The following is a 21,685-nucleotide window of genomic DNA, read 5'->3' on the forward strand; positions in this document are numbered from 1 at the left end:
AAGTTCAGTGGGCAATTCATTCCACATTGCTGGGCCTTGGTATGCAAAAAAACGCTGTCCATATGACTTTGTTTTCATAGTGGGAATAATGAGTATACGATTGTCAGAAAAGGAACACAAGTATCTTGCTGGTGTGTACACATAGGTGAGATCAGATAGGTATGTTGGATTAGAGTCCGACAGTGAAATGTAGCACGGAGAACAAATTTTGTGTTTGATTCTGGATCAAATGGATAGCCAGTGTAGGGTACAGAGCAGCGGGGAGGTGTGCTCTGATCGTGGTACTCTAAGTATGATCCGAGCAGCTGTGTTTTGAACTTTTTGAAGTTTCTGGAGTAGATATTGAGATGAACCAGACAGAACTGAGTTACAATAGTCCAGTCTTGAAAGTACTAATGAACACACAAGTGGTTTAGTGGAATCAACTGAAAGATATCTGTGAATTGAGCTGATGCGTCTCAGCTCAAGATATGCAGCCTTGCATATGTTCATGACATGTTGGTGCAATGTGAGAGTACTGTCCAGAGTAACACCTAGGTTTTGTACTGATTGTGTGAATTTAATGTTGGCATTGCTTATATTTATTGTAGTAGGTTTAACACCATTTTTCAGCACACAAAAGGCTATACATGTTGGCCAGTATTAATGGTGGAGGAAGAACCCGGGAAAACGGAAGGAACCACTGACCCATGAGAATCCTCCAAAAGTGTAATGGTTGGCATGTATGGACATGATGTAGAGGAACGAGAACAGAACTCAGATGGGATTGGACAGAAAAATTTAGCCCAAGCCTGCAATTCCAAGTTTCACTCATCAAAGTAAGATCTAATAACAAAGAGGGTACTTGAGTGCCAGTTTTTGTCATTTATGATTGAGGTACAAGCTGATATCTCCTTTGCTACCTGCGAAGCAGTTGGAAACGAATGTCGAGTAAGGTAGCCCACTACATTTGCAGCACTGAGGCCCCAAGAAAAACATCAATGCCAGAATTGTCTTAAGGTACTATGCAGGAAAGATTTATCCATGAGAGTGCATAAATGAACTGTACATCATCCACCGAAAGTGCCTAGCAGCACTATGAGTGTTAGACTGATCCACGAGAGTACCTGTATAGACTGGGCATTGTCTGCAGGAAATGCTTAAAAGCAATTTGTGGGTTAGTCTGTTGTATATCTGGTTTCATTAAGTGGGTTCTTGGGTATTACAGCACTAAACTTGGCATCATATTTGGAAAGTGCTTAGCAGCACTACATGAGTTGTTGAACTGGACGAGTTCATTTTCTGGTGGCTGATACTTTATGATCAATTGTGGTTGTGGCCCATGTCAATCAGAGTTATACAGTCAAGTCCAGTCATGAAGGAACATAGCCATCTTGAAGCTGAGACCAGGTAGAGGATATTGATCCAGATATCTGGTCCGGAATTCCAATATACGAGACTGTAACTGATGCTGTTGCTCTCCATCTTGCTGCCATCCTCAAACTATGATTGACTTCTCTCCATCATATGCAAGTCTGTATTAAAGGAATGACAACCAAAGAAAATTACACATGTTGAGTGGTTGTCAGACTGGTCTCACCCAGGGTCCAAATATGTAAGACAAAAAAGAACAGAAAGGTTGGAAATTTATGGACAGAGTATACTTCTCTTTTAAGATGAAACTGATTCCAACTTTCTTTTTAGGTAGAAAACTTCCAAATTGCTTGTATGGATTTTGTGAAGCCTCTCAGTAGAGAGCATGGTACTCTGCATGGCAGAAATAGTAACTGACAATTTCACAGGATCTTGCACCAATCCAGTATCAAGGGGAGATCACTCAATCTAACTGCCATTTAGGTTTTCAGCTTTTCAGCTAAAAGTTTTTAGCCTAGGAGGGCTGGATCTGTGAGGTAGTAGTAGTTCTCCTAAGCTATTGTGTTTATTAAAATTACTGCAGAATTGAATTTGTTCAGTAAATCTAATGATAAAACTGACAAACATTTGCAAAGATAGACATATCACAGAGATCAGCAGCTGTTTTGATTTTTATGAAAATTTCAAAGAATTACATCTTGTTATAATATTGCTGAAACTTTTACAACACTGGGACACACAGAGGGAACTGTACAAAAAAAGAGAAGCAAATGGAACAATATTGCAATACTGTTTTGAATTTTCTTTTTAAAATATATCCAAATGAATATTAAAAAACTAGTCCACATGTTAGAATGAGACAGAATCTTATGTTTAAAAAATACATGCTTGAACTATCACTTTAAGATCATTGCATCTATCATTTATTGCATTAAATAAAAACATAAAATCAGAGTGTTTGAATGTAATGTAAATTATTGAGCTTTCTGTACAAAACTGAATGTATTTAATTAATGTTTGTGAAATATGCCCTGAAATTTGCTTGGAAGTAGAGTGTCTATTCAGCAAGTAGAATTGAAGAAAAATGGTCACTTCAATAAGTAATGAAAAATTCCATTTGCCTGTGGCTGCAGATTAAATCCATTCATATGTCCCATAGAATATTTTTAAAATTTAAAGCTAAAAGAGTAAATTCATATCTGGAATGCAGACAGATCAATGATGCAACTGCACAGTATATGTAGAATCGGATTGTAAAAGATCTTTCATAAAAACTGCAATTACCAAATTCATTTTTTTAAAGAATACATTTTACAAAAATATCAAAAGAATGTTTGAATAAAAAGGAGATTTGTAACAAATACAAAAGCACATAAATGTTTCATTCTGATCGTGGGAAAGAATTAATTTGATATGTCGTAGGAACATATGTCTCAGCCTAATTACCTCAATATTCCTGTACCATATCAAGCTTGCTTTTCATGCCCACTCAGAACAAAACATGTGTAATTTTGTTATACATGTAACATATAAATAAGTACAATGCAAGTTTATTGATCAAAGTAACACAGTGGTTTTGGGATAAATTCCTTTACCTTAAACACCAGGATTTACCAGAATTCCTCACATATAAATTAAATTATAAAGTTTCCTTTCAACAGAGTAAAGAGATGAAGGCAAAGTTTTAAAATTCAAGATATTTATACAAAGGCCTTTCAAATGTATACTTTTTCTAAAACAGTTAAGACATTTTTTGAATTTCTCACCAACTAGCATCATTTTCACAAGCTTTAGAGAATTTGTACAAAATTAACATTCCACTGTATCACTTTAGTTACCCACATGAAGAGTCATAAAAATATGTCATCAAATCTCATTTTAAATGTAAAAATCTTCAATTCTGGCGGTACCTGTGTATTCTGTCCTTAAAGTAAGAGATATCTTCACCATTGATGGAGATTTTCCCACTTCCGCTGAACCACAACTTGACATTGGCTACTGCCGTCTTCCTCTTTCCTGGAGGAGATGAGTAAATTGAAAGAACAATACTGACAAATTCAAAATTTAAGATGGTATTAAATCCTCAGTACAAGCAGAGCTATATCAAAAACCTTTCTGTCCAATGTATGTCTAGAAATAATACCAAATGCTGATGTAACAGACTTATTTATAATTAGCAAACAGACTTACAATTAGTAATAAATTTATTTACAATTAGTAATGAATTTATTTACAATTAATAACAGACTTAATTACAATTAGTATTAGACTTATTTGCAATTAGTAATAGACTTATTTGCAATTGGTAATAGACTTGTCTGACTTAGTAAAAGACTCAAGTAAAGTTAATAAATGGTAATTGACTTATTTGCAATTAGTAATAGACTTATTTGCAGTTAGCAATAGACTTATCTGCTATTAGTAACAGGCTAATTTGCAGTTGGTATTAGACTTGTTTGCAATTAGTAAAAGACTTAACTGCAACTAGTAATTAGTAATTGACTTATTTGCAATTAGTAATAGATTTGTTTGCAGTTAGCAATAGACTTATCTGCAATTAGTAATAGGCTAATTTGCAATTGGTAAGAGACTTATTTGTAATTAGTAATATAATTATTTGCAGTTGGTAATATACTTAAATTGCAATTAGGAATAGACATATCTGCAACAAGTAATAGACTCATTTACAATTAGTAATGTACTTATTTGCAATAAGTCTGAAGTTTACTGAAACTTGTCCACAGAAAATCCGTATGGAAAAACAAGCTTTGGTTATCTGCAGACATGTGACCTTCTTGTTCATTATATACACTTTAATAAATTAAGTAATTTTACTCACTCTTCAAATTTTACATGAATAGTTCAATCATGTTTAATTTGAAAGTTACTTGCAGTAGCTTCATATCTGCAAAACCCATTTTTCTAACCCTTGACACCAAAATCAATAAGTTTCTTAATATGCAAGAAACATTTTTCTTCTTTCAAAGTTATCTTAGCCTTAAAATTTGACACCTCATTCTTCAAAATAGGTTTTGTTCTTATATAATGTGAAAGATGACTACAGTCTTTCTCCTTCAAATATGTTCCCCCTCTCACATTAGGAGAATAGGTAATAGGAGGAGGGAACGGTAAGCATCTGACCTCTACCTCAGGTACCTTTCAAGATATGATGGCTGGATTTCCCCATGCAAACAATAACCCATTCTCCTAATTATATAAGCAACAGTGCCTAAGGCCACTGTGTGTGTGACCCCTACATATGGTTAAGAAAACGAATATTGAAATCTTACCCACAAAATTTCACTGGCAAATCCAATGAAGCTGATAGACTATGTTGATTGTTTTAACTGGGTCTGGTGGCCATCTGCACTGCTGCTATCAGGCCCAATCAGATTCAAGGTTTGTGTCTATGAAGCTATATCTCTGACATAAAAACTCAATACGGTTGACTCTGCATGCCAGCTAACAGCTTCTACTATAATTCGGATGGAAACATTACATCTGAATGTGAGACTCACAGAGATTGCTCTAATCCCATCAACAGTGATCTTCATGAGGTGTCTCTGATCTTGTGAGACCACTGAGTACACTGAGCATATAATCCATTTCCGCCACAAACCAGGGGCTTGAGAGGTGATATTCTGTTTCCCTGATTTCACTAGGACGTCATCCAGGTATGTTGCTGTCATCGTAAATGAAGTTGATCAGAACAGGGTAATGATGTAATCCATAACCTGACAAAAAAACAAGGGCTGATGTTCAGGCTAATGTGTAGGACTCTGAAATTCTAAATTGTGTCACAGTAAGCAAAATGGAAACAATTTCCAAAATACGGGGATGGATAGGGACATGAAAATATGCATTGGTAAAATCAAGACTGATGGCATACTTGTCCCATCAGATGGAGAGATGGATTCATATTGCAGTCTCCATCTTGAATTTTGCTTGACTAAAAAGATCCCTTATCTCTAGTCCGCTTATTGTCCTTCCACAGTGACGGATCTGACTGTTTGAAATGCCTGCGTGCATTGATTGGTGAGTTGGAGCAGCAGTTTCTAAGCTGCCTGCCATCAAACTTCTTCACTTTTCCTCCAAAGAGTTAAACTGACCAAAAGGGGGTAATCTGCAAAGCCATCCTCTTTGAAAATGTCACTAACTCTCCCATGTAGATAAGTAGTGAACATGTGGAAGTCCTGCCCTTCCAGAACAGCCAGCTAGTTTGCTGGGCGTATGGTGAACCTGGATGCTGATGGCACAGAAGATACTCTGGCTATCTCCAGTACCGGCTCCCATAGGTCTGGCTGGACAGATTTCTCACTGAAATCTCTGTCACAGTGAGGGTATGTTGCCAATGGTATGGCTAAATGAATAAATTGGTCACTAAGATCCCCGTAAATCCTGGTTGGCCTGACTGACTTATCAAAAAGTCCCCATGCTGGGATGGTTGGACAGTTGTTAATGGGACCAGCCAGTCCAAGGGTCTGGCTGGACAGACAGATTTCTCACTAAAATCTCCATCATGTTAAGGTTATGTCACCAACAGTATTGCTAAATGGTTGGATCTGTCACTAAGATTAATGTAAATCCTAGTAGCCTGGACCATTTTCTCCAAAGGTCTCCCATGCTGGATGGATGGTGATGCCTGGATGGCCGGTGACAATGAGGCTATATTATGAAATGGATCCGATGGATTCGGTACAAACACCATGCATCCAGACATACAGGCCTGAAGGCCATGCTCAGACATGTGGGGGACTTATTCCTACTAGGATATCTAAAATTGAGGGACACTCCCCCATGAGTTGGAATTGCAAGCAACAAACAAGTTGGCTTGACTGTTTTCTCAAAAGGTCTCCATTGCTGGAGGGTCAGTGATGGCTGGACAGCTGGCGATGGAGAGGCTGTATTATGAAATGGATTCAATGGATCTAGCACAAACCCAATGGGTCTGGACTTCCAGGCCAGAAGGCCATGCTTGGACATGCAGGACTGCCACCTAAAAATTGGGGGCACACTACCCTCAATAAATCCGATTTACCGTGACAAACTTAAGTTTGTCTTGGATGTAGACTAAGGATATCAACATTGTCTTTCATGATTTATTCTGTCTTTCTTCCTTTTATACATGATGGACCATTGCTTTGAACTTTGCATTTCATGCATTTAGTTGACATTTCTCCTGAAACAACACAAGAAGAGAAAAGAAAGCATAAAATAGCAATTCAGCAAGTTATTAACTCGCTAATACTGTAGTCCAGACTTCCTCTGACCAAGTATTACACATACTGCATGTCACTGATGATATACACTTAGTATATACTAAACAAGAGTCACAGCTGACTTCCTTGCTCTCAATTTTCACTTCATTTTGTTTCAAAAACAAAGAATAAAATGGTAATTTAACATGTTACCAACTCACTAATATATTCCATTACTTATGGAGTAATCAAAACTATTGTTGTATTTTATGCCTTCTAGACTTTGCTCAGAACTTATGTATTTCATAGGGGCCCCAAGTGGCCGAGTGGTCTAAAGCGCTCTCGGTTATGGATCATTGCCATCTCACCTCTGTCTGCGTAGGTTCAAGTCTCGGATTCAGCCAAAGTGGGTATATGAGAAAGCTTGCCAGTAGCTTCTTGTGGGTTGGTGGTTCTTTCCCAGGTTCTTCCTCCACCATTAATACTGGCTGCCATGTATAGCCTATCGTGTGCTGAAAAATGGCGTTAAATCACACAACACCAACACCAACGCATTTCATACATTTAGTTGACATGTCTACTGAAACAACACAGGACGGGGAGAAACATAAATTAGCAATGCTGCCTGTTATTAACTCAATAAAACCAACTCCATTATTAACAAAGTAAGTGAAAATAGTCAGTGTCATGCTAACTCATAAGTAAGATAAGATCCATGATAGCTTGGTGTAGTTTGGTCTTAAATTGATGAAGATCATAAAGGTGACAAAGTCACTCAGCTTTGGCAGAAATTGTAAAAAAAATGTACACAACCTGCGCAAGAATGATTGTCCCACACAATAAATTCAAAATGAAAATTGGATGGCCCAATTTGAACACGAAAATGACTTGGATTGTCAGAGATAAAATGAATGATGTTATCAGCACAGTAGTGAAGCTGAAAGATAGTGACACCTGGTGGTGTTAAAGGGAGGTAATGGGCATGAGCTATTGCCCTTTGTCTATATGAGATAGACAGGAAAAGTGTCTTTTGTCTTTTAGTAGGGCTGGTTTTATGAGGTAGCAGGATAATATTCCTAACGCAATGTGATTAGGGAACATATCTGAGATATAAACTATTATTATTATATTGCTCATTCTGGCCCTGAACTTTGACCAATTGATCCCCAAACTGACAGGCTTCTTTCTTAGCCTAAGTGGATGCCATCCACAAAGTTTGGTTCAGGTCTTACTGGTACAGCTAAAGGCATTGTGCAGAACCATTTTTCTTATTCCAGTCAGTATGCTGACTTCTGAACATTTGACCCCAAAATCATTACACCATCTGCAAAATATCCATAAAATCTGGTCCAGTTATGTAATGTCGAACCAATATTGTGTGGAAAGCATTTTCTTCTTTCAGTCACAGTGTCCATTGACCTTTTGACCCCATAATCATAGGGTTTCTTAATCACAAGCGAAAGCCATTAACAATCCTTGGTCTACTTATGTGATAAACAACTTGTGTTATTGCAAATAAACCTTTTTCTTCTTTATTCACAGTGACTGTCAATCTCCTGACCCTGATATTGACAGGGTTATTCCTAGTTCAATTGCAAGTCATTCACAAAGTGTTGTAACTGAAGATGATGGTGAGTTTAAGTTATCACGAAGAAAGTATAATTACAAATAATTTCATGAAAATCTCTTTATTGATATATAGTATTGATTTTTTTCATTTGAGTTGTTGGTGATGAGAAATTATCATTGTCACTCTGTTTTTAGACAGGTAATTACTCATTTCTGAACCATCAAATGTTCATACAGACCTTGTCCAACCTGATACTCTTTCCCTTCCTCATCAAGCAATGGCTGAAAGAAACAGTTTATTATTAAGCAAAATCTTTAACAAATATGAAAGACAAAATAATATAAAAATTCCTATCTGCCTGTCACTGATCACTACTGTGTATAATCAAGGACTCGTATGTATGCAGATACAAGTCTCTTTTATGATAACTTCAGAACAATAATTTGTCAATAGTTCTGTGAAAATTAAGATGAGATTTGAGTAGAAGGAAACTACATACCACTGAAAATAAAATAAGATTCTACCATCTCAACATAAGGTGTCATAACTTATAACATATCTCAATAAAAGTAACCTCACTATAACAAACTTCAAAATAAAGTGGTCTAACTGATAATATTTCTAAATATAAGATGGTCTTACATTCAATATACCTCAACGTAAGATGACCTCACTTGTAACATATGTCAATAAAAGGTGGCCAAACTTCTAACACCTCAGTAAAAGGTGACCTCACTTGTAACATACTTCTATATAAAGTGACCTAACTTGTAACATTCCTCAATATAAAATGGCCTCACTTTAAATATAATTTAATAAAAAGGTGGCCTCCCTTGTAACATACCATAAAGGGTGGCCTTGCTTATTACATATTTTATTATATGATGGCATAAATTATAACAAACCTCGGACTTTTAGACTTACTGTACTAATTCAGCTCCCATTGTAAACATATGGAAATAACCATCTGAGTAACACAACAATAACTTTCAATTTCTGAATGCTCATGATCAAACTTATATTTCTCAGTATAGACCCATCCTTGATGCAACCTTATGTGTGGAGAAACCATATGTTCCGCATGACTTTTTGATCTGCAAGTAACTGAAACATGTTTTTTCAATTCTGCATCCAAAAACTCGGGTGCTAATTTCAGTAATGAGTGTTCCAAAGTCAAGCCAGTAAAAGAACTAAATTCCATTATCATTAACTAATTGTTGCTAGCCACACCTAATATATATTCTATTTTATCTTTAACAATTTACAGACTAGTTCCCATACTTCCATACAATCAGTACCATTAGTCCTATTTACTTGATACACCTAATACATAAACAAAGAGTGAACATAGTTCTGCTTTCAAAGATTACATTAGTTAATATTAAATTATTTTGGAAGGCCATGTGTACCTACAATGGCAGCGGTATGTTTCCCATAACATTTAACTTTTTCAGCTTCAGTTCAGAAAATCAGAAGAAGAAAAAAAACTAATTACATATATCTGAACATGACTTCAGAATTACCTTGTTTTCTATCACTATTTATCACTCTAAGACTTAAGCATGTTACCATCCTTGTCATAGTATGCATTTACTGAATCAAATATCAATTTTGAACACTAAATGTGCACTACTTCAGAAAAGGAGGTTTGAGAGACAGAAATAAACCTAAATTTCTCCATGAATACATTTAATTTAAAACTAAACTGAGGTAGACTTAAGTTAATTAAAATACAAAAAGATGAAGTTCCAAGACATTCAGTTAATGAAACTGGTGGGATACAAAATCACGAGTGGTCATCCCCATTAGATATTATGGCATTTGTCATCCCCATTAGGTATGAGGTTAGTGGTCATCCCCATTAAGTTTTATGGCAATATTTATCCCCATTAAGTATGATTTCAGTGGTCATCCCTATTAGATATGATGGTGGTGGTCATCCCCAATAAATATTATGGCAGTGGTCATCCCCATTAAGCATGAGGGCAGTGGTCATCCCCATTAAGTTTTATGGCAATATTTATCCCCATTAAGTATGATGGCAGTGGTCATCCCCATTAAGTATGATGGCTGTGGTCATCCCCATTAAGTATGATGGCAGTGGTCATCCCCATTAAGTATGATGACAGTGGTCATCCCCATTAAGTATGATGGCAGTGGTCATCCCCATTAAGTATGATGACAGTGGTCATCCCCATTAAGTCTGATGACAGTGGTCATCCCCATTAAGTATGATGGCAGTGGTCATCCCCATTAAGTATGATGACAGTGGTCATCCCCATTAAGTATGATGACAGTGGTCATCCCCATTAAGAATGATGGCAGTGGCCATCCCTATTAAGTATGATGGCAGTGGCCATCAACATTAAGTAAATTGGCAGTGGTCATACCCATTAGGTATGATGGCAGTGGTCATCCCCATTAAGTATGATTACAGTGGCCATCAACATTAAGTAAATTGGCAGGGGTCATACCCATTAGGTAAGATGGCAGTGGTCATCCCCATTAAGTATGATGATAGTAGTCATTCCTGTTAAGTATTATGGCAGTGGCCATCCCCATTATGTATGATGGCAGTGGCCATCCCCATTAAGTGTGATGGCAGTGGCCATCCCCATTAAGTATGAAGGCAGTGGTCATCCCCATTAAGTATGATGACAGTGGTCATCCCCATTAAGTGTGATGGCAGTGGTCATCCCCATTAAGTGTGATGGCAGTGGTCATCCCCATTAAGTGTGATAGCAATGGTCATACCCATTAGATTTGATGACAGTGGCCATCCCCATTAGGTATGATGACAGTGGTCAACCCCATTAAGTATGATGGCAGTGGTCATCCCCATTAAGTATGATGACAGTGGTCATTCCTGTTAAATATGATGAAAGTGGTCATCCCCATTATGTGTGATAACAGTGGTCACACCCATTAGATTTGATGACAGTGGTCATCCCGATTAAGTATGATGGCAGTGGTCATCCCCATTAAGTGTGATGACAGTGGTCATCCCCATTAAATATGATGACAGTGGTCATGCCCATTAAGTGTGATAGCAGTGGTCATACCCATTAGATTTGATGACAGTGGTCATCCCCATTAAGTATGATGACAGTGGTCATCCCCATTAAGTATGATGACAGTGGTCATCCCCATTAAATAGGATGACAGTGGTCATCCCCATTAAATAGGATGACAGTGGTCATACCCATTAGATTTGATGACAGTGGTCATCTCCATTAAGTATGTGACAGTGGTCAACCCTATTAGATTTGATGACAGTAGTCATCCCCATTAAGTATGATGACAGTGGTCAACTCCATTAAGTATGATGGAGTAGTCATCCTCATTAAGTATGATGGAGTAGTCATTCTCATTAAGTATGATGGAGTAGTCATCCTCATTAAGTATGATGACAGTGGTCATCTCCATTAAGTATGATGACAGTGGTCATCCCCATTAAGTACGATGACAGTGGGCAACCCCATTAAGTATGATGACAGTGGTCAACCCCATTAGGAATGATGGAGTAGTCATCCTCATTAAGTATGATGACAGTGGTCAACCCCATTAAGTATGATGACAGTGGTCATCCCCATTAAGTATGATGACAGTGGTCATCCCCATTAAATAAGATGACAGTGGTCATACCCATTAGATTTGATGACAGTGGTCATCTCCATTAAGTATGACGACAGTGGTCAACCCCATTAGATTTGATGACAGTGGTCATCCCCATTAAGTATGATGACAGTGGGCAACCCCATTAGGAATGATGGAGTAGTCATCCCCATTAAGTATGATGACAGTGGTCAACCCCATTAAGTATGATGGAGTAGTCATCCTCATTATGTATGATGGAGTAGTCATCCTCATTAAGTATGATGACAGTGGTCATCTCCATTAAGTATGATTACAGTGGTCAACCCTATTAAGTATGATGACAGTGGTCAACCCCATTAGGAATGATGGAGTAGTCATCCTCATTAAGTATGATGACAGTGGTCATCCCATCATAGTCAAATCTACATACTCTACCCCACCCCCTTTTAAGGCAATGGTTGACCCACCTGAAAGTATGTTTAATTTCAACTGAAATTCTTTCTGAGGTAGACAAAAGGTTTTAATTTTGCTTCTTATCCACAAAAAATGAATTTTGCTTTTATAGTTAAACAATTGTTCATACATGTTTGGAATGAATCTTGGGCCGTTCTCTATAGTACTTATGGTACTAATTCACCTTCCAAAATAAACCCATGGAAACACCATATTAAAAATTCAATAGCTTCAACTTTCTGAATGCTCATGATCAAACCTATATTTCTCAGTACAGACCCATCCTTGACGCAACCTTATGTGTGGAGAAAGACATATTTCCCCCATGATTCTTTTTATCTACATGTGTTTGAAACATGTTTTCAATTCTGCACCAAAAGAATCAGGTGCTCATTCCAATGAGTGTTTCAAAGTCAAGACAGTAAAAGAAATGAATTTCCATCAATAAACCATTGCCTCTATGTTTTCAGTTACAAATATTATAAGCTCTCGAAACATTCATTTTACAAGCATTTTACTTTTCAATATCAACTAATCATGGCCAGACTAACTTATATATACTCTATTTTATCTTCATCAATTTCTAGACTGGTTCCCATTCTTCCATATAATTAGTACTGTGAGTCCTTTAAGGCTTCTATGTAATGTTCTACTGAATGAAAGTCCTGTATTAGCTTAAAAAATGTATAATTTTCTACTGAAACACAGGATCACATTAGTTTAAAAACATATAATTTTCTACTGAAAGACAGCACTGTCTTAGTTCACAAAACCGTACTGTATTAGTGAACAGAACATGTATGTTCTATTGAAAGACAGCATTGTGTTAGTGAACAAAATGTGTATATTTTACTGAAAGACAACACTACTGGTGAACAAAATGTAATGTTCTACTGAAAGTATTGTATTAGTGAACAAAACATGTATGTTTCACTGAAAGACAGCACTGTATTAGTCAACAAAATATACATGTTCTTTTGAAAGACAGTACCTGTATTAGTGAACAAAACATATTATGTTCCAGTGAAAGACAATGCAGTATTAGTCAACAAAGTTTATAATGTTCTACTGAAAGATTGTAATGTATTAGTCAAGAGTTATTAAAAGTTAGCGATGAATCAAGGCATCTGAATTAACTATTTGATAAGCTCACCTTTGGAATATCAGACAAAATGGACATCGGCGTTAATTTTTTACGATACTGCATTATAAACTTCTCCTCTAACTTCGATAAAGGGTGATCCGCAATACGTTGAAGTAACAGAATTAATCTCGCATACTGTAAAACAATTGAATTCATGTTTTCATGAAAATAAATCCTCAATTTCAAACAGATGTACCCAATTCAACACAAATGTAATTTTTCATTAAAATCAAAGGCAAACTATTTTGCTAATATTTACCTCTACACAATGTGAACAAGACCGATGAAATAAACATGTTCAAAGGAAATGGGGAATCCTTGAAACATACATACTGATTCAAAACATTAAGGATTAAGATGAAAACTTAATGGGAATAACAAGATCTTAGTGTATTATGAATCCATTAGTAAACCATTAACAAACATTTCACTTTCTTTTTGTGTCATCAAATTGTAACGATGACTTCAACCTTTATAAAAAAATATTGCCCTAACCTTATGTCATGATTACTGTAATAACAATATGAAATATGTCTAATTACTTTAACTGCAATATGAAGCACACCTAATTATTATAATAGCAATATGAGATGTCTAATTACTGTAATAATAATATGAAATATGTCTAATTACAGTAATATCAATATGAAGTACACCTAATTATTTTATTTCAATATGGAGTATGTCTAATTACTGTAATAGCAATATGACATGTCTATTTACTGTAATAGCAATATGAAGTATGTCTATCTACTGTAATAACAATATGAAGTATGTCTATTTACTGTAATAACAATATGAAGTATGTCTATTTACTGTAATAACAATACAAAGTATGTCTATTTACTGTAATAGCAATATGAAGTATGTCTATCTACTGTAATAACAATATGAAGTATGTCTATTTACTGTAATAACAATATGAAGTATGTCTATTTACTGTAATAACAATACAAAGTATGTCTATTTACTGTAATAGCAATATGAAGTACATCTAATTACTGTAATAACAATACAAAGTATGTCTATTTACTGTAATAGCAATATGAAGTATGTCTATCTACTGTAATAACAATATGAAGTATGTCTATTTACTGTAATAGCAATATGAGGTATGTCTATCTACTGTAATAACAATATGAAGTATGTCTATTTACTGTAATAGCAATATGAAGTATGTCTATTTACTGTAATAACAATACAAAGTATGTCTATTTACTGTAATAACAATATGAAGTATGTCTATTTACTGTAATAGCAATACAAAGTATGTCAAACTATTGTAATAGCAATATGAAGAATGTCAAATTACTAACAGTTCTCAACTTTGGTCCCTTAAACTAATCAAGATACTGTCAGAAATGTCAACATTAAACTCATCAAGATACTGTCAGAAATGTCAACATTAAACTCATCAAGATACTGTCAGAAATGTCAACATTAAACTCATCAAGATACTGTCAGAAATGTCAACATTAAACTCATCAAGATACTGTCAGAAATGTCAACATTAAACTCATCAAGATACTGTCAGAAATGTCAACATTAATGATATCAGATCTGACAGTTATCAGAGCATCTACGTATATTGAATCACATGCTAGATACTGCTAAAATGCAGGCATACATACATCTTGTTCACTTATCTTCTCTTGAAGATTGTCCTTAAGTGTCTTGTACGAGACCCATTCACTTCCTCGCAGGTCCCTTAAAGATAAAGATCACAAACAGTGAAACACTGCATTTGAATAAAAGTGATTCCATTCTCACTCTTTTTCGATGTTGCCCAATTACTGGTGACCATCATTTGTAAAAATTGTATTACCCTGTTTACCATATTCACACTGAAAAAGCAGCCCATTTATTAGCAGCCACAAGTTACGTAACTAAAGCGAAACAACTCCATTTACCATATGCCTTATGAACACCCTAAAAGATCCTAAAATGTTTTTAACAAGTCATCATGATGTATTATTGCAGATACATGTATTATTCACTCATATTTGCAGAGTCAAGTTTGGGGGAAAATGTATCTTTTCTGCATAATAATTCAAGGTTAGATTCTTTAAATTGACAGAAGATTGTGTACCCCTTACAATCTGAGACAAATGTTTATGTCTCAGCAGAAATGAAACACAACTGCCTTAGGTGGATATGTCTGTACAATCTGTGTTTGAACAAAATAAAATAGGAAAGAAAACCTACAGATAACTACAGCCAAGCATAAGAAAAGCAGCCACCCTTGGAAAAACGACAAATTGACCTTTGTGCACAGGTAACCTCTGAATGCAGGAACTTAGTTCTTGAACAAATACCATGCACTGAACACCATTATTATTGTTATTATTATTTCAGGTAACTGGCATCATTTTGTAGTCAAACAATTCACCCTATAAATTTATGAATAAAAAATTCTGGTGGGAAAATATTTGATTCATGTACTTCTTTAAGCTTTCCCCTCGTCTATTTTTCATGTAGAATATTTTGATAGGAAGCTCAGCTGTTTGTATACTGTACTTGTAGCTATCTGTCTCAGAAGTAACCGACCTAAGCCAAATATAGAAAGGGCCATTTCAGTGACCGATTGGTGACTTTTGATGCCTTTTAATTTGATACACTGTTCCCATCGTGTACTTGTATCAAATGTGCACAAGTTTTCATCTTCACTTTTGTGTGCTTGAATCTGACATAACATTTCTTTACATTTGTTAACCAATGGCCTATCTTATATGAAACATTGGCTGTAATGTTGTTCCATTATCTATTTTTGTAGTAAAATAAGTAATCTAATGGTTAACTGTCAGTTAATGTTTTCATCTCAACAAGGTTGGACATTTAATGAAGATATGGTATATACATTGTGACCATCTGTTTGTTTTACTCAGACCACAATACATTTATGTACATATGGATTTATGTAGACTTTCCCATGATATTATATTTGAGCTGTTTTTTTTTTACTTCCAATAATTTACTTACCTGAGCAGTGTTTAAAAGGTGATTTTGATTATTTTGCATTTGAAAAAATATGTTGGAAAAGCATAACATGATCATGACTCCCAAGCTATTATTATGCAGTAAACACTGATTAAGAAATTGTTGAATATTTCTGCTTGATGAAACTAAAGAGGATTCAAGGTTAAATTAGTTTTCTAATAATATTTTCTGATTAATATGTTTAACACAGCAATCAGATCACTACCATAGAGGGCTATAAGAATGATGATTTACCTCAAATATTTACTCCAACAATGCTGAGATGATATTTACCCCAACAAAAAATGTCTAAATGATATTTACCACTATAATGAATATCTAGACAATATTGTGGTTTTAATCAAATCCTTAAAATAACAATGTAGCGGAGAGATTAGCCAGTTTAAAGGTACACTGCCACACTTGAATACAGTCAATATAACTAAATAAGGCATGTTTACACATCACATGACATGAATTTAAGTCACTAAATGACTTTCTCGGGAACACAAATGCTTCATTTTTGCATGATAAATACACTCAAGTGATCACACAAATGCTTCATTTCACACGATAAACTCAAGCGACTGAACGAAATGCTTCATTTGGCATGATACACTAAAATGACCACATACATGTTTAAACTGCATGATAGATATAAAGTGATTAAGCAAATGCTTCATTTTGCATGATACACTAAAACGACCACATACATGTTTAAATTGCATGATAGATATAAAGTGTTTAAGCAAATGCTTCATTTTGCACGATACACTTGAGTGACAACATTAAGCAGTAAGAAACCACATCGTGATTAAAAAATACCTGACTGCTGACCACACAGAAAGCAGCTACCATTTATTACATGGCTTTTACTGAGGAAATTTCATGGAGAGAGACTGAAATGGTCATTGAGACCTGGTGACCATTATATTAATGTGACCATTAGTGCAGGTCCACCTGTATACATCTGTACACTTATTGTACTTTTAGTAATATTTTACTTTATTCTAAATTCAATGTCATCTCATGCTTTTCATGCATTTGCTATTTCGGTACGGCAAACGAGTAATTATTCAAGATATTAAATCTGCTGTTTTCTCCCTTTAATGCGTTCGTAAAAGGAAAACCCGGCTTGAGTAAATGCATTTACATTTCATTTTAAAGAAGCAAAAATGAAAAGGAGCAAATGGATAAATGGAGCAAACACAAAATCTAAATATACTTTTGACACCTTAATTAAAAAAAAGTGAGATGATAAGGCATAAATGTGAATGGAATGTAAACAGAACACATAACTAAACAGAAAACAAATTTTAAATGCAAATTTGGTAAAAGTGACCACTACAGGGTTTGAAACAATGGGCATCCAACTGCAAACAATGCAGACCCTTAATGCACCGACAGATTTACCTGTATTTAATGCACTAACAGATAGTACTTAATCTGCTGACAGATTTACTTGCATTCAATACACTTAAAGATCTGGATTTACACTGTTTGTTAGAAATCACTCTTAAAAAATGAGCAGTGTATATTAGGAACCACTAAATGAATTAAGTTCCTTAGATATATCCTTCATTACTCTACTTTACAGTAGAAATCCAGTAGATGAGTTGTAGGTTTCTCTTAGTTCAAATACCATAAGACTAAACTTGGACATTTGGTTATGCTGCATTTTCTGGAAAAAGGTTTTATTTAAACAAAACCACTTAAATTTTCAGTGAATTTTTTCTTCCAGAACCAGGTGAATCACACCTGATTTCTTTTTTAATCTAACCTGCATAAAAACCAAGAGGCTTAATTCAATAAACATTTCATTTTCTGTTTGGGGTTTTACTCTGCGTTTTAATGATGATGATTAACCATCCTCACTGGTCAGCAAATCTCATGAAAAAATGTAGGAAAAAAAAGTATTAATGATTTTCTTAGGGACTACAACAGAATTAAAAAACACCTGGTTGACTTAATTAGTGTAGTAATGCCAGTAATATAGCAGCAGATATGATACACCCTGTGTAATCCACACCTACAGCACTTAAGTGCTTTAAATATGATATGCCCTGTGTAATGCACACCTACATCACTGAAGTGCTTTAAATATGATATGCCCTGTGTAATGCACACCTAGTGCCCTGTGAAGTGCTTTAAATATGGTATGCCCTGTAAAGCCAAAGCTCATGTGCTTTTAAGTTCTTTTAATTGCCCTGTGAAGCCATAGCTAGTGTCCTGTGATGTGCTTTAAATATAGTATGCCCTGTGAACATATGAAGCCAAAGCTAGTGCACACTGAAGTTCTTTAAATTGCCCTGTGAACACATAGCTAGTGTCCTGTGAAGTGCTCTAAACAGGATATGCCTGTGAAGCCACAGCTAGTGTAGTGTGAGGTGCTTTAACTAGGATATGCCCTGTGAAGATATAGCCAGTGTACTGTGAAGTGCTTTAAATAGGATATGCCTTGTGTAATGCACAGCTAGGGGACTGTGAAGTGTTTTAAATTGGATATGCCCTCTGTAACGCACAGCTAGTGTACTGAGAAGTACTTTAAATATGACAATTACTCAAGGGCACAAAGAGACAATGATTCTGTCTGGAAAATTGGTCAGCTAGATAAATGATCTTAATCACTTGTGGATTTTAATTCTCAGGGACACTGGTGAAAGCCTTTATGACAAAACAATATGGATAAACAGCATTACAATAAATGGTCTCAATACACAACATTTCTATTGCACTGTAAATCGCCAAATGTTTTCCTTTTACCAATATTGGTTCTTAAGTTGCCTCAAAACCTAGTAATCTTGGTTTAAGGTACTTGGTCAAATAAAAAACAATAGTACTAACATTCTATTTTCCTTGTTTATTACATCCTCACTAGCTGTTTGATGCAAGTGGTCTTCTACTTTTTTGAGTTCCTCTAGTTTCCAGGCAGCTTTCTGTAGCAGAGAAAATTCAAAATAAATGAGACATAACTGCATGAAGTATTGAATTTAAGGAACTATAAATTCAGAAATTAAAGTTTAAATGAATATCCATGTTAGAATATAGAAATTTTGAAATTATTCTACAATCATGCAGTGTCTGATATTTTTTTAAATAAACAAATTTATCATAGATAAAGAAAGTCTATCAATACAAAAAAAATATATGTAAACAATATGAAGTAATATAGGCAGACAGAAAACAATTTGTAACATTTGGGGGAAAATACTTTATGAAATGCTGGTGTGAACAACATTAATTCAAACTGGTATTGAATTTTCTTATCCTATACACATACTGATATGTATGGACCCTGAAGCTGGGCCTAAATCAATTTTTTTGACAAATATATATAAATTGACTAAAAGCTAACTAATCAAAATTATCCCACTATCTCTAATGAAAGAATGAATGCATATGGACAATTGAATTTATACTGAATATATTTGTGTGGACTCTTTGGCAGGAAACGCAACTAAATAATCTATTTATTACATACTTACAAGGAAATGAAGATATACAAATGTTATTTTGTACACTGATACTGAAGTATAAACTAAAAACTGAAGAAATTCAGCTAATGAATTTATAGGACTCAACTGATTCCCCAATGACCTAATCCTATTCAAGCTTAATTCTTCATGTCACCTATACACAGAGTTCCTGGTAAATCTTTAAGGACTGTGAAAATAACTTGCATTTCTTGTTTTGTTGATGAAGCTTCTGGATTTCCACAAGTAACCAAGTGTTACTGTTGTAACTATGCATTACTGTTGCAAGCATGTGTTACTGTTCCAACCATGTACCATATCAGTGACTATAGCTGTCATAATGCATATAATGGCTACTGTATTGCTGACAATGGCTGCCATGTCAATGACTATAGCTGCCATAATGCATATAATGGCTACTGTATTGCTGACAATAGCTGCCATATCACTGATATAATCATGAGATTAGTTGTCAAATCACTGACATTTGCTGCCAGAGTTCAAATTAAAAATTTCCTCAAGAATTTCACATGTTATGATTTGGATTAATATGCCATTAAGATGCTACATTTTCTGTACACAAAAGTATTCCTGCATCACATGGTTAACAACAATACATGCAGATATTTGACCACTTTTGTTTACCTTATCCATGTTGAAAGGGTTAAAATACTGAATAGTAACAAAACTTCCAAATGCATGGGAACTGTTGTTGTTGTTGTTTAACACCATTTTTCAGCACACAATAGGCTATACATGGCAGCCAGTATTCATGGTGGAGGAAGAACCTGGGAAATCCCCAGAAAGAACCACCGACCCTCAAGAAGCTACTGGCAAGCTTTCTCACATAACCACATTGGCCGAATCCGAGACTCGAACCAATGCAGACAGAGGTGAGATGGTAGTGATCCATAACGGGGAGCGCTTTAGACCACTCAGCCACTCGGGGCCCCGCATGGGAACTGGTTTAAAGCAAATAATGAATACATTTATAAAGTGTTTCACTGTAAGTACAACATACTAGTGAATTAATGTCGTAAATTAAGATTTTATATTCTATTTAAAAAAATGTAATTTTCTTTTTATTATATATAATTTAAAGGCAAAAGCTGTTGGTTTGCATGGATATTTTGTCTCCATTGCTTGCCAAATTAATAACTGTTGTTACATGAAAATGAATACATCTTAATTTTTAAAAACTCATCTCTTGCACAGTTTGATATAGTGTATACTGATGAGGTGGGAGCACTGTAGAAACATTACAGAGCAGTCAAATCAGACAGACTTTGTAACAAAATATTGTAATTACTGTGAGGTTACCAGTAACGATCATTATTCTCTTTTTTATATTATTTTGAATGTGAAATGTGTGGCGTGGGCAGGCATGCATTCTAGTGCAGCAACAGATGCTGTGGCCAAAATTTAAAATGACATTTTATTTCAGTTTGCAATCAACACTCATTTATCACCCATGTCTCCATTATTTTCAAACATGATCATGATTGTGATTAGTGTCAAGACTACTAATCAACAATTTTATTACTATATTTAATCAAGAGTTTTTCCCTATAAACCTGCATCATTTGTCATAATATATAACAGATATATGATAATGTGTGTCTGTGTGTGTGATTAGGATTTTTAATGAAGCTTTAACAATTTTTCAGTCATATCACTATGTCTGCAGTGTGGCAGTTTATAGTGATGTGTAGCACTGCGGCATCATGCCGCAGACATGGAGCATGATGTCCCACCATGTCACATTATCCTGACACCAGGCCGACCAGTCCAAACACTAACCTCTTAACACTGAGTGCCTAGCAAGGCAGCTGTTAGTACTATTTTTGTTAGTCTTTGGTATGACTCGGCCAGGGTTCGAACCCACGACCTCACACTTCCAAGGCAGATACTCTAACCACTA

General features: G+C 35.3%; 1 protein-coding gene across 1 annotated transcript in view; it reads right to left on the minus strand.

Annotated features, from left to right (window-relative positions):
* LOC149792224 (small ribosomal subunit protein uS9m-like) overlaps positions 1-21,685 on the minus strand; it is a 66,958-nt gene that overhangs the window by 14,444 nt on the left and 30,829 nt on the right. Inside the window, exons 7-11 of the mRNA XM_089970755.1 lie at positions 19,136-19,227; positions 14,947-15,022; positions 13,325-13,450; positions 8,360-8,402; positions 3,264-3,369 (exon numbers count right to left, since the gene is read on the minus strand). Of these exons, the coding sequence (XP_089826881.1) occupies positions 3,264-3,369; positions 8,360-8,402; positions 13,325-13,450; positions 14,947-15,022; positions 19,136-19,227 (443 nt within the window). The remainder of the gene's footprint in view (positions 1-3,263; positions 3,370-8,359; positions 8,403-13,324; positions 13,451-14,946; positions 15,023-19,135; positions 19,228-21,685) is intronic.

The sequence above is a fragment of the Sinohyriopsis cumingii genome, chromosome 9, assembly GCF_028554795.1.
Source record: "Sinohyriopsis cumingii isolate HCF-2022 chromosome 9, ASM2855479v2, whole genome shotgun sequence".
Lineage (NCBI taxonomy): Eukaryota > Metazoa > Mollusca > Bivalvia > Unionida > Unionidae > Sinohyriopsis > Sinohyriopsis cumingii.